This window comes from Bidens hawaiensis, unplaced genomic scaffold, assembly GCF_021521415.1.
Source record: "Bidens hawaiensis isolate Kalapana, Puna unplaced genomic scaffold, B.hawaiensis_p1.1 tig00033847_1, whole genome shotgun sequence".
Lineage (NCBI taxonomy): Eukaryota > Viridiplantae > Streptophyta > Magnoliopsida > Asterales > Asteraceae > Bidens > Bidens hawaiensis.
Window position 1 is genome coordinate 98,732 of NW_027495824.1, and position 14,749 is coordinate 113,480.

A 14,749-nucleotide genomic window follows, 5' to 3' on the forward strand; every position below is an offset into this window, starting at 1 on the left:
TCCCTCTACAGCTCACGGTGCGGTAGTATTTCTGACCCGCATTGGTGTAGTAATCATCCAATTAATCGTCACTGTTTCACGACAGAAAGTTCAAAACCTAACAAAGTTCTGAAGCAAGTTCAGAGTAAGGAGCCAGAAAAATAGGTGTTGAAAAAGAAGTTTCCGGACCAAACGATAACGATTGGACCCACTATCTCTGAGATAGTAAGAACATTTTTTAAAGTAGTTGTTAGCAAAGAATATAGACATCTTCGCTTGGAAGCCCGCAGATAAGACTGGCGTCCCACGGAGTATGGCAGAACATAAGCTGCGGGTGAACCCAGCGTTCACGCCAATTGTACAAAAGAAGCGCAAGATGGGTCTGAAGCATACCAAAGCTATGAACGAACAGGTTCAAGATCTTTTACATGCTGGAATCATTCGCCCAATCCAGTACCAGACTTGGGTCGCCAATCCAGTCATCGTTCCCAAAACCAATGGGACATGGCGAATGTGTATAGGTTTCAAAGATTTAAACAAGGCGTGCCCAAAGGGCTGTTACCCACTACCAGAAATAGACCTCAAAGTTGATGCTGTATATGGATGATCTGGTGATAAAGAGCGTCAAGGAAGATCAGATGCTCCGAGATATAGAGGAAACATTTGAAACTCTTAGGCATATCAATATGAAATTGAACCCAGCAAATGCTCCTTCGGAATGGAAGAGGGATAATTTTTGGGGGTAATAGTAACAAGCGCGGGTTTCAAAGCCAACCCGGATAAGTTTTAGTCAGTAGCCCACACACCTTCACCTTCCTCCCTCAAAGAATTACATACACTTAATGGAAGGTTAGTTGCCCTGAACATATTTTTAGCCAATCATGCGGCTAAGTCTTACCCGTCTGTCTTAACTCTGAGAAACTACCTCAAGAAAGCGCACTTCAAGTGGACCGCGGAGGCTGAATCAGCATCGGATATCGCCATTGGAGCCGTGCTGTTGACAGACAGAAAGAATGTCCAAACACCAATTTATTATGTCAGCAGAACGTTGACAGGCACAGAAACCAGATATTCAATGCTTGAAAAGCTGGTCCTGGCGCTGGTCTATGCTGCTAGGCGTCTCCGTAGATATTTCTAAGGCCATCCCATTAATGTATTAACAGGGTACAAATTGAAAAATGTAATAAGTAAGCCAGAATTGTCTGGGTGACTGGAGAAATGGGCCATCGAACTAGGAGAACATGCAATTGAGTACAAACCTAGACCAGCAATCAAAGGCCAAGTTTTGGCGGACTTCGTCACAGAGGTCCCGCAGAACAAAGAAGAAGAATGCTTGGTTGAACAACAGCCCCCGACACCTCCAGAACAAGACCAAGTTTGGTCACTGTTCACGGATGGAGCTTCGAGCAGTGAAGGATCAGGCGCAGGCCTCAGACTGGTTAATCCTGAAGGCCATGAATTCACTTATGCCATAAAGTTGGACTTCAAGAGTATCAACAATGAGGCAGAGTACGAAGCCTTACTAGAAGGCCTGCAGATCGCCAAGAAGCTTGGGGTAAAACATCTGGAAGCACGTGTCGATTCCATGTTGATCACGGGGCAGATCAGTAGGACTTTTTGAAGCAAAAAATGATGTGATGGCTTTATATTTTTCACAAGCAAAGGACTTGATCCTTCAGTTTCTATCTTGTAAAGACGTCCACATCAAGCGAAACGAAAACAAGTTGGCGGATGCTCTTAGCAAGTTGGCTTCACAAATTTTGAGCACTTTGCGAAAGACATTCGTATTGAAGTCCTTGATCGACCATCTGTCCCGCAACACCAAGTCTTAGTGATACAATATGGTGTCGAATCTTGGATGACGCCAATTATAACATATTTATCGTCGGGAGCACTCCCGGAAGGAAAGGCTGCGGCTCAAAATATTAGACATAAAGCCTTGAATTGCCAAATTCAGGATGGTATTTTATATCGACGATCTTTCCTCGGCCCACTCCTGAGATGTGTGGATGCCGAGGATGCGAATTACTTGATACGGGAAGTTCACGAAGGCATTTGTGGCCTTCATGTGGGTCCGAGAATGGTCATAGCCAAACTCATGAATGCAGGGTATTATTGGCCAGGGATGCACATGGACGCGGCGCAAGAAATAAGGAAATGTGATTCATGCCAGCGTCATGCATCGAATACTTTGCGTCCAAAAAACGAGTTGGTCCCAGTAACATCTGCTTGGCCGTTCCAAAAGTGGGCTATCGATATTATGGGTCTATTTCCAGAAGCTCCAGGAAACGCCAAATTTTTTATTGTGGCTATAGACTACTTCACTAAGTGGGTGGACGCCAAACCGGTTGCCTGCATCACTGCATCAAGCATCAAGAAATTCTTGTGGGAATTTATCAATTGCCGTTTTGGCCTATCACAAGAGTTGGTCAGTGATAACGGAACCCAGTTCGTGGATAGTGGGCTACAGGCGTGGCTGAAAGAACTTCAAGTCACCCAAGTATTCACTTTGATAGCCCACTCGCAGGCCAATGGCCAAGTTGAGAGAGCCAACAGAGCCATCAAGGACGGGATCAAGGCAAGGTTAGGAATTAAACGAACCAGATGGGTGGACGAATTTCCCCACATGCTTTGGGCATTTCGTACCCAAAAGAAATCAAGTAATTCTAAAACACCCTTCAGCTTAACCTATGGCACTGAAGCCATGACCTCGGCTGAAATCGGAGTTCCTTGGGCACGAATGTTAATGAACATTGACAATGAAACAGAGTTGTGGATGAACTTAGATCTCCTTGAAGAAAGGAGAGAATTAGCATTGATTCACGAGCATAACTACAAACGCCGGTTACAAAGATATTATAACTCGCGGGTTAAAAAGTGTAGCTTCGACATGGGATATTTTGTCTTCCGCAATAATGAAGCACCTGGCCAAGAACCTACGAGTAAATTGGACCCAAATTGGGAAGGCCCTTACAAAATCAAGAAAGTATTATCAAAGGGCGCATACAAGTTGGATAAATTTGAAGGGACGGAGATCCCTAGAACTTGCAATGTTGAACAATTGAAGAAATGCTACATGTGAACAAGATCCTTGTTATTTTACATTTTTTTAGCCTGCGTGCCTTAATAGACTAGTAAAACAGATGTTTAGTGTTAATCAGTTTTAATATATTCAGGCCTGCGTGCCTTTCTTATTGAAGAAAATTGATTAAACTTATGTACAAGTATTTTATAAGCAAACTCTTTTTTGGCCCGCATGCCAAAAGAGGACCCGCGTGTCCTCAAAGACGAATTCCTGGCTTGCATGCCGGAAAGGACCCGCACGTCCTCGAAGTTATTTCATGTAAATCATTTATTGACAAATAAGAAGATCCTACAATCTAACACTTATATTATACTATAAACAAAGTGTGACGGATGAACAACTTCTTATATATAGTCAAAAGGGATTACAAAGTACTATGAAGATTACAAAAATATAAGTACAAGTACATGCAATTACAAAATTGTTATAATTACAATGGTGGATCTTCGTCATCACCACTCGCATCCTCTTAAACTTCCTCATCTTCATCATGACCAACGGCTAAGTATGCTTTTAATTGATCAACGCCATCATCTTGGTTAGCAAACCCTGCCACAGCTTACTTAATTTGAAACTTAAGATCGTCAAAGGATTTTGTCCTTTCAGCATACGCCTTGGTGGTGTCTTGACCATGGAGCTCGAATACACATCACAATTAATGCGATGGAAGGGCTGCCAGTGGAGAGAGAAAGTTCGGATCAATCAAAAGGCGACACGTCAGGCGGGAAAGACGAAAAAGGAACAACGAAAAGCTGACACACACGATGCTTCAACTGTCCTATCGTCGTTTCCATAGCATGTCAATTACCTCCACTCCCACTTGAAAATTCAAAAATATTCAAAGACTTATCTTGAAATTCAACATGTCATGAATATTATAAAAGACAAAATTTTCCTATATATCAAAGAGAATAATACAAGGAAATCAAAACAAGTTACAATAATATAGAATATCCTAAGAGGCAGGGGCGGATGTATCTTCATGATCATAAGTCTTCGGAGACCGAGGCGTAGTAAATGGAGTCCCTTCAGACCCTTCCGCTAGATACTCCTTTAGACAATGCACGCCATCACCCACCGATGCAAATTCAGGTAGCATGTCCTGAAGAGGAAATGAAAGAGTGTCATACTCGTTCAGGCGCATGCCGTATTCCTAATGGACATCGAGGCCATGCAGCGGATGCTCCTCAACTGGGCGGCTAGCCTGAGCATACTCTAACCCTTCATTAAAACCGGTCAGGCGGCCGGATTGGGAGGATGCATTGAGCAAGGTAGCTAATCTATCTGTCAATTCATGTCCTTCTTTTATATGCTTAATGACCTGTCAAGAAAAAAGGCATTCGTAAGAATTAGGGTCATGATAAATACTAAGAGGAAATAATAAAGGAAGAAAGAATGACATACCGAGGCCAGACCCTCCTCCAAGAGCCATTGTCGTTCTTCCTCAGCACGCTTCGTTCTCTCCTGAAGCTCACGAAACCCGTCAGCCATTTTTTGATTATCTTCTAAGTACTTGGCTGCACGGGCTTCCGCGTATTCACGCGCTTGCAAAAGAGAGTCATATGAGGCTTGAATATCAGTGGCCCTCTTCTCCATAAGTTCCGTCTGTTCCTTGCGTAATTTAGACTCCGCCTCATGGCCCTGAATAATGGTACCTTGGCGGGTCACTTGGGCTTCCAATGCAGTGTTCGCCTCAAGTGCCTTAGCCAAGTCCTCTTTCTTTTGTTGGGTTTCATCTCGAGCAGCCTGGAGGACGGTGTTAGTTTTTTGCAAGCTTCTTCCCACTGTCGGGCTGCGGCGGCGTGCTTATCCTTCTCGGTTCGAAGAGCAATATCAACATCTGCCAGCTTCCACTGAGCAGTGTTAGCCTTCAAACGTTGCTCTTTAGCTTCTTTCTTGGCCTATTCCACGGCCCGGGACATGTCACCCCACCTCTACCCCATTGACCGCCATTCTCTAAAAATTTCTTGGCCACTAGCCATGGTGTTGGCCAGGGCAGAAGAAAAATCCATGTGGAGATCATGGCGGGATCGGCCACGCTGAAAGGCCCGTTCTGCAAGAGGAACACATTGGCTAACAAATGTGGCACAAGTGTCCGGATCTGTGAAACGAGATCCTTTTGCGATAGTCCAATAAGGAATATACAAGTGATCATCCTCCCCTGGGTTGGGTACTCCATAGTAATCGAAACTTGTTTCTACAAATACCAAAAAGAAACATTAAAATATAAGAAACGAAGTGAAGAAAAAACAACTTTTCTATATAAACTTACTGGACGGCTCCTTGATGCGGTCAACAAGACTGGTTTTTTGTTTCTTAGGACGATGGGTCTGATGCTTCTTTTTTCTCGGGTCCCTCTTCTGTGTCCGCGTGACTCGTCCCCGCATCACCGGCCTTGGAGGACCGTCGTTTCCTCTTTTGTTCCAACTCTGCTAAAACACGCGTGAGAGATGAAATCTCGAAAGCAGCGTCAGAATCATATTCCTCCTGGAGCGATGACTCGTCGCTCGAAGACAAGATTACAATCACCCCATCAGAGGAGATTTAAAGGGAGAGGGTTAAGAATGTACGCACCTAGTTAGAATATAGCCTCCGAAGCTATTGGCTCGGCGCGCACCTTGGTTGGAAAAAGGAAATGATCATGAGTTTTTTCCAAGATAGGCAAGTCCTTAGCATCGCGTATGCGTTTGTGCGGACTTCCCATATCATCTACAAGGACGTTCAACATGGACCCCTCACCTGAAACATATATAGTACGGGTTAAACAAAAAACCTACAGAACAAAATCATTGAAAGTCATAAAAAGATATAAAACTTACTTTCATCCACAATCAAAAAAATAGGTTCCAAATCCGGATATGGCCACAAACGGCTCATACCCGTCCACACCAGCGCTTCCTAAGGGATAACGCGCATGGATGTGGGTGCACTCATTGGCACGCGGAACCACTCTTGGTTCTTGTGCGAAGCCGTAACGACATCTGGCATCTCTTCGTTGGACGGACGATGAACCATCGTAGTTGGGACAACGTCCTCAGAAATCTAGAAGATTTTGGTCCTCCATTCGTGAGAACTACGAGGCGGCTCAGTCTCTATCACTCTCTTTGGGATTGAGACACAATTGAGCCACCCGCCAAAATTGAATACCCGGTAAAAGACCGGAAACCGATCAATGCGGGGAACCATACCATTCGCTCTGCATACGAATTCGAAATGTTGAATTCGCATAAGTCTGAACTTCACCCGGGAAAGATGAATCCCATAGGCACTAAGAATGTTCATAAGGAACTTGGTTATCGAAAACCGAAGATTCCCACAAGAAAATAAGTCGGCATAAACCGACATCTTACCAGCTGGAGGTCTACTGACAACAAATCCTGCAGCGGGAAACTTTGCCCCCCACTCCAGTGGAATCCCATAAGTATGGATTAACTTCTCATAATCGGGTAGGTTCCAACTAAACTCCACAGTATCAATATCGAGCGACGTCGACGAATTTTATTGCCAACCATTGATTCGAGGTGAAAAGGAAAGCAACGAGCAATCTTGAACAAAGACACTAGGATAATCAAGAATTCAAGAGCAAAAACGAAAAGGAGAAATCAAAGGCGATAAAACATCAAAAGAAAGATAACTGTCACTATTTATACCCATCGCAATAAATGCGATAGGATACGAACAGTGGAGAGAGAAATTGTTGGTCCAATGGAACAATGCTACGTCACGCACGAAAAATGAAAAAAGTGAAAAAGTGAACGGTCGGGTACAGTTACAGCTGGCATGGACGTCACGTCAATTGTGCGAGAACCGACAGAATGTCCCTTCGTACTTTTTCATCGTTATCCTCACCAACAAAAAATATCTACACAACAACTTGCAAATTAAAAAAATCCCCAAAATAATATCCTAAGTCCAAAATTTCACCAGTATAAAAGCTTCACGCGGAAGAAACAATGGACTGGGGGGACTTATAGAGGTAGGGAACCAAAAAGACCTGAATACCCTTAAGTACTACCAGTGGGTCAGAGGGGATACTCTCAGATACCACTCGCGGAACATATAAATCACCCGCATAATTCAAGACAAAGGAGGGACAACATTACTTCCTAAGAGCTATGTGCGGGAAGATCTACACGCCCTCAGGAGTCATCCGCAGGTTACTGTTCGCATCCGCAAGGATGGCCAAAAGGCAACGTCATAGGACAGCTGTATTTAACCAACCCTCTTCTAGAAGATTCACCAAGATCCTTTCTTGGTGAATACGTGACCCTTCAGCCAGTAAAAGGACACATGGCTAGGTTGTTATAACCGTGCACATGGCCAGGTTGATCTCACACTATCATATACATACACGTGTCCAGGTTATTACAACCATGCACATGGGCCGTATAGCCCAACCAATTACAAGAAGGTACGTGTCTAAGCAGTTACAAGGGGATATTCTAGAAAGGGACAACTGGGCCAATAATATTCCCACACTCTTCGGCTATAATACTTCACAATCTCCATGAGGTAACACATTCACTCCCCATTATCTATTCTAAATACTTAAGTACTTTCTCTCTATCAGAACTGTAATTATTCTCACACCGGAAGGTGGTTACGGGAAGACCCCCCTCTTGTCCTTCTCGTAACGAGCTAATGGTGGTTGTTTTGCAGGTTTCTGTCACTGGACTTTGGGATATTGGACTCGTATCGTTGGTAGTGTTGTATTTGACCCATCCCTATGGACTCATTGGATCCATGACCCGTAAGGAGATTGGATATGTGTTTCTTCAATTTCTAATGTTTATTTGCAAAGATCATTCTCATTTACAAAGACCATTCCTATTTGAAAAGACCATTCTCATGTGCAAAAACCATTTCCATTCATTTGAAAAGACCATTCACATTTACACATACCATTCTCATTTGTGAAGACCATTTCTATTTGCAAAGACTGTTTGTTAGTGCACGGTTTTGTCGTCTAGAGTCCTTGTAATTATCGTTATGTAATTTATTAATATTCTAATAACTAATATACATACATATATAACCTAATTAAGAGTATATTCTAGAACTAGATCCGTTTAAGGTATTAGATCTACAATTGATAATCGATTAGATCTGATCCGTGTTCAACACTGTTTCCATTTACAAAGACCATTCTCATTTGGAAAGACTATTCCCATTTGCAAATACCATTCCTATTTACAACGACCATTCTCATTTGCAAAGACCATTCCCATTTGCAAATGCCATTCTTATTTGCAAAGACCGTCCTATTAGAAATGAGCATTCCCATTCTTTTTATGATGCAAAGTGGCATACTAAATTTCATGTAAAACCGACTTCTTTTACCCATCCTTTTTATGAACCGAACTTGACTTTTTAATACGAACCGACCCAACTAAACCGTTTAATATCAAGGTCATTACTTTACCATTAATCGTGACCTGATCTATAATCCTACCAATTTTCATATCAATCCGAACACTAAAATTTAATCTTTTTAACAAAACATACCTTTAATGAGTGAGATCTGAATCTTGGAGATGTCGTTTGATGATACAGCTTTTACGTTTCTTCTTAGTCTTGGTTCGATGCGGATCTTAAATTTGCTCCAAAAACGAAACTTGGATTTTGTTGTACCTTAGGTGTGTTTGGATAGTGAAATATGGAGAAGTGAGAGTTTTAGGGTTTAAGGACCCATAATTTTAAAGTCTAGTTACTAAAATTACTAGCTAAGTCCATATGTAAATAATAATAATAAATCTTTGCCTAATATTTCCTCTGAAATACCGGATGTTACAAGTCTATCCGACTTACAAAAGGTTTCGAGGTTTAATCCTCGAAACATGATGTTACAAATCCACCCATCCACCAAAAACGTTTCTTCCTTGAAACCTAATAATCCTCTCTCGTTGTGATACACCCAGATTTCTGACTTTTGCTTTAACTGGTCATTCAAGACCTCTCATTTCATAAAGAAGCACCTTCAATTCTATGACTTAAGTCTGCTTGAACGATGGTCGTGATTTGTTTATGTATAAAAGGAAGCTTAATCCGAGTGTTCAAGGCAACCCTTTACTACTTACTCATGCCCTCAATCATGCTGATTCTTTAGGAAATTCCTAAGGGAATACCTTTGTACGTTAGGAAATTCGAGAATCCTTTCTTCTATACGTATAAGCGTCCGCGTCGACTACTCGACTCCATACACTTCCAGAGTATCGTACCTCCGTCTTCTGTGACTTTCCTATTTTGGTTATGGTGATGATCCTCCTGGACTATCAACTCCTGCGTCAATTAAGATGAGTCCACACCTTTCGTTGCATCCTCTAAACCTTAAACTTAAATAGTATCTCTTCTTTATCAACGATTCTTACCACTAACACGACGATTCTTACCAAAAGAATATCGTGACCAAACTCTCGGGTTTCACCCACTAACCTTATTATTTTCGGAGATATGGTCATACTCGCCCTTATTCCTAGATTATAGGTAAATGCATAACATTTACATTATAATAAAAGAAAACTGTCATACATACAACCATAACACAGTCAAACACGAATAAAGTCAAGTACGTATAAAGTTATACAACCCAAAAGATAAAACATAACATAAGCAACCCTAACGCACATATAAGTCACACAAATGAGTCTTCCTTTATTTCCTCCACTATTTTGAAATACAAGATTCTCTTTTGACAAAAAAATTTTCGTTCCTCATTTTTCAAAGTATTTAAAGAGTGTTTAGTATTATCACTTGAGTCACCTTATTTTTCTCCAATACTCCCACGTTGTTTCCTATTTCTAGTTATTATGTAACATTGTAACGGATTCAAATCTGCTAGGAAACTGAATCTTGAGCCAAACCACGACTTGAGACCAAACCGTTTTGGCCAATGAGCATGTAATCACCAAATTGTTAGTCGCTTATAATTAAGCTATATATTTTAGGAATTCTCCGCTCTGACTAAGGACTCCTCTATAAGCCAAGGCATCTCTTGAATGTATTCTTTATGTATCCTCTTTTCATACAAAGTAATTCTCTTTTTAATGGTGGCAAGTTATTCCATGGGAATTGCCACGTTGGCTGCTCGCCCTCTTTTCTAATCTCCTAAGTGCTTAACTCGGAACTTGCTACGTTGGAAACATTGTCCCAAATATACATGTCCTCCTTTACCAAAAATGTATCTTATTAAACTGCTTGATCGGTTGGCCAGCTTCTCTCCTTTTATCCGGTGTCGTCGGTTCCCTACACCAACTCCATATCCATTTCACTATTGAGTCGATTTTTCTTCGATACTTTGTAACATGGGCTTTCTTGGACCAAGTTTGGTTTGGATTTGTATTTAGGCGCCGTTACCATTTTTTAATAAGCAGTTTTTTTATCTCTTTTAGACTTCCACTGAACGCAACCAGTATTTATCTCTAAAAAGAATGAGAAAATAAAGTAAGAAAAAAAATAGTGTTTTAAAAGCGGTTTCACGATCTTTTAGGTTCAAAATGGTTTTCGTTGAACCCTTCTATTTAATTATACACACACACACATATATATATATGAGATGAATCTTGCGAGAAGTGATATTACAACGATAAGTGCAAGATGTGAAAGTATAACTCCATTAATCCCTAATTTACTCCCTTTCATATGATGTTATATACATATATGTAGGTTGATTGTATTTATGTCTTAATTACACATTCAAACCTACCTACAAACATATAAATGTACCGAGCCACATTCAAACCTATGTACCTACACACATACAAACATACATACACATATACAAACATACGTACCTACACACATACATATGCACCTACACATAAGAAAAAGAGTGAAATTAGGGATGAATGGAGTTACACATTCACTTCTCGCTGTAAAAAAGCTTCTGAAATGATCCAATACCTATATGTGTGTGTGTGTGTGTGTTTATATACTATTTTATGTTTAAAAAAAGTATAACTATACAAAATAATTATATATGTATGTTAACGAAATAACCACGTTATTAATATAAAGTAAACAATCCGGGCTCGATGTTGACAAATTTTTCATGTACCGATCTTAATATTTACAAAACAAGCCTAGCTTAAGCTTGGTAGTTTGAACCCAAAGAAAAGTATAGTTTGAGTTTCAAATAAAAGACTACTATTTATTAAATTGTATTACTTGTCAAAATTAAAAGTCCGTGGTTACCGATTCTCAATTTGTGTAGTTGTTAATGTTATTAAGAAACTAATAGCCTAAATAAAGCTTTCCTGTGCTATTTTTAAGATACACAAATTCTCTTGGTAATTTAAGAATATAGCTCGTGTATTACTAGCCTAGTCAAACTGTTTATACTTTTTATTTTATGTATCTTATGACCAACTTATGTGTTATCTACCTATTGATATATCAATGACATGAAGAAACAAATATACTGATGTGAAATTGAAAAATTCAAATATTATTTTACCAGTTCCAGATTTACCAATGACATGACTAATATACTGATGTGAAATTGAAAATTTCAAATATCATTTTACTAGTTCAAGAGTTATGAACCAAGTCTACTACATTGTTTAGTGCAAATGTGCTCATACTGAACAATATTTTTGTCTTTGACCATTTCAAAATCCAACCACTTTTAACATTTGTGTTAAGTATAAATACAACCCAACTAGTTTGAAAAAAAATCCCTTTTGGTTGCCAATTACAGAGAAGATGAACACCATAAGCTTCTTACCTCTTTTTGTTTCTTTCACTTTTGCTATTGCCGCCGCATATTCGGAGTCTGGTTTGTCGACAGGTTATTATGATCGAGTGTGCCACGAAGTTCTTCCGATCATTAGACATGTGGTGGAGGATGCAATTGCACAAGAACGTCGCATGGGCGCTTCTCTATTACGTCTTCATTTTCATGATTGTTTCTTTAACGTAAGTAACTTAAGTCGATCCCGTCAACTAATGAACATCGTTGCAGAAGTCGATAGGTGCTGCCAGGTCGGTCGGCTGTGGAGTTGCTTGTACTCGGCTTAGTCGGGGATTACTCGTCAATAACTCAGCCGCTTACAATTTTTACGACAATGCAATAGTGCATGCATATAATCATCATTATCTTGGCGAGTTTTATCATAACAAGAAAACCAAAAAAACACTTTTTAAAATTTTTAAAGTTGATGTTTTGAAAATATAGCTAATAACTTTTCTATAATATTTATTTCAGCATGCATTACAAGCAAGTTGTTGCAATATGAAGTCTTAAGCTATATCAATGTAGCATTTAGATGGTGGAGGTATTGGTTTTGTTGTTTGACATTATATTTTATATCATGTAGGGATGTGATGCTTCCATTCTTTTGGATCAAACATCAACAATTGAGACCGAGAAAAATGCAGCCCCGAACGCAAACTCGGCTAGAGGGTTCGAGGTTATCGACAGGATCAAGTATGAGGTGGACAGAGTTTGCGGTCATAATGTGGTGTCTTGTGCCGATATCTTAACCGTTGCTGCTCGTGATTCTGTAGTCGTGGTAAGTAAAACCTTTTTAATCGACAACCTAAAAGTAAAATCGTTGTGTGATGATGCATATTCTGACAGTAAACCTTAACTTTGTATGGAATGCAGCTTGGTGGCCCGTCATGGAAAGTTAAGCTTGGAAGAAGAGACTCGACCACCGCTAGCCAGGCCGCAGCTAACTTGTCCATCCCGTCACCATTCATGGACTTACCTGCCCTAATAAAGAACTTTGAGGACCAAGGACTCGATGAGGAGGACTTGGTTGTGCTTTCGGGTGCACATACCCTAGGGTTTGCTCAGTGTCGAACTTTTAGGCCTCGTATTTACAGTGATACCAACATAGACCCTGCCTTTGCGAGCCATCTTCGCACCATTTGCCCACAAGTCGGGGGAGACTCAACTCTCGCACCAGTTGACCCGACGCCAGGTTCGTTTGACGTAAAATACTTCACTGATTTGGTGAGCAAAAAAGGTCTTTTGAGCTCTGATCAAGCACTATTTCATGGTGGCGAAACTGCTGAGCTTGTTTTGAAATACAGTGAAAACCATGAAGAGTTTTGGGAAGATTTTGCAAAGTCCATGATTAAAATGGGTGATATAAAGCCGTTAACAGGGAATAGAGGTGAAGTTCGAAACAACTGCAGAAAAGTTAATTAATATATTGAGAGCCCATTGATGTTGTATGGTATACTTGGTACATTATGATTTTTTTTTAATTTTTTCTAATATTGTGGCCTAGACGTCTATTTTATAAAAATCACAGTGTTTAATTTTGTTAATTCTAAATTAAGACTTGTTGTCTCTATGTAGAGGTTGTGAATACGTATGTTGAACTATATTATTTTATTTCTTATAATAATAATAACAATTATTATTATTATTATTTTGAACGATGGTATTGTATTATGAAAAGGAAAAACCAACTATCCATATGCTAGAGGCGAATACATCTTAAGCACATATATATCATACAAATTATACAACTTTCACATGTGTCAATCAACCGAATAAAATTTGAATCTATGATTCAACGCCAAATTATTCGACTTTCTTACGTGTCAACGCCCATATACATCACACAAATGAGCCTTCCTTTAATTCCTCCGCAATTTTGAAATACAAGATTCACTTTCGTTCCTCCTAAGTGAACTCCACAGTTCACGAATGCTTTAAACCGAGTAAGGACTCCTTCATTTATAAGACAAGGCATCACTTGAAGGTATTCTTTCCATATCCGCTTCCATACAAATGTATTCTCTTCTTGTGGTGTCAAGTTATTCCAATGAGAATTGACATGTTGGTTCTAGTCTCCATTTGCATCATAAGTAATTTATATATGTGGAAACGTTGCTGTTGGTTCCCTACGCTAATTTATATAAGTAATTTATACATGTCCTTTTCCAGGATATGCATCTTTTTAAATAGCTTCACCGACTGGCCAATTTCTCGCCTTTATCCGTTGCTGTTGGTTCCCTACGCTAGTTCCATTTCCTTTCCACTACTGAGTTAATTTTCCTTAGATACTCTGTAATACATGCTTTCATGGCAAAAGAAAGGTATAAAATACAAGGATAATTATCGCAAAATCGATCCCATACTCTATCAATATTTCAACACAAGTTTAAAGCCTAACCCGTTACGTACCCGCCACATCCTTCAGTTCACAATGTATATGAACAATATTGAATTTCATCACAATCCATGTTCCGGATTTGTGTTTAGGTGTCGCCAACATTTTTCTAATAGAGAAGTACTCGTCTTTTCTAGAATGAAAATATAACTTATTTACCCATTTATATCTTACAAATTAAATGACTTCAATTTGTGTCAATCAAGCGAATTAACTTTGAATCTATGATTTAACGCAAAAATGAATCTTCCTTTATTTCCTCTTCTATTTTGAAATACGAGATTCTCTTTTCTTGAAATTTTTTCGTTTATCACTTTTCACAGTCTTTAAAGAGTGTTTAGTGTTATCAATTGAGTCACCTTTTTTTCTTGGAATACTCCTAGCTTATTGCATCTTTCTAGCTATTTTGCAACTGACTCAAAGTTGCAAGGAATCAGAATCTTCAGCCATACCAATACCCGCGACTGGACTGTTTTGGCCAATAAGCATGTAAATGGTTAGTCGCTTCTAATTGGAATCCATTGTTTACGTATGCTCCACTATGAGTGCGGACTCTTCT

The 14,749-nt window shown here is 39.7% G+C and overlaps 1 protein-coding gene across 1 annotated transcript; it reads left to right on the forward strand.

Annotated features, from left to right (window-relative positions):
* The first annotated feature begins 11,717 nt into the window (after positions 1-11,717).
* On the forward strand, positions 11,718-13,276 carry LOC143585444 (peroxidase P7-like). The gene is made up of 3 exons (XM_077067231.1): positions 11,718-11,977; positions 12,379-12,573; positions 12,669-13,276. The coding sequence occupies exons 1-3, from the start codon at positions 11,765-11,767 to the stop codon at positions 13,215-13,217; spliced, it is 957 nt and encodes a 318-aa protein (XP_076923346.1). The 5' UTR covers positions 11,718-11,764; the 3' UTR covers positions 13,218-13,276.
* The last annotated feature ends 1,473 nt before the right edge of the window (positions 13,277-14,749 follow it).

Coding starts and splice junctions, on each gene's coding strand:
- LOC143585444 (XM_077067231.1), top strand. CDS start 11,765: ATGAACACCATAAGCTTCTTACCTCTTTTTGTTTCTTTCACTTTTGCT. Junction 11,978..12,378: donor TTCATGATTGTTTCTTTAAC/GTAAGTAACTTA, acceptor TATATCATGTAG/GGATGTGATGCTTCCATTCT. Junction 12,574..12,668: donor CTCGTGATTCTGTAGTCGTG/GTAAGTAAAACC, acceptor TATGGAATGCAG/CTTGGTGGCCCGTCATGGAA.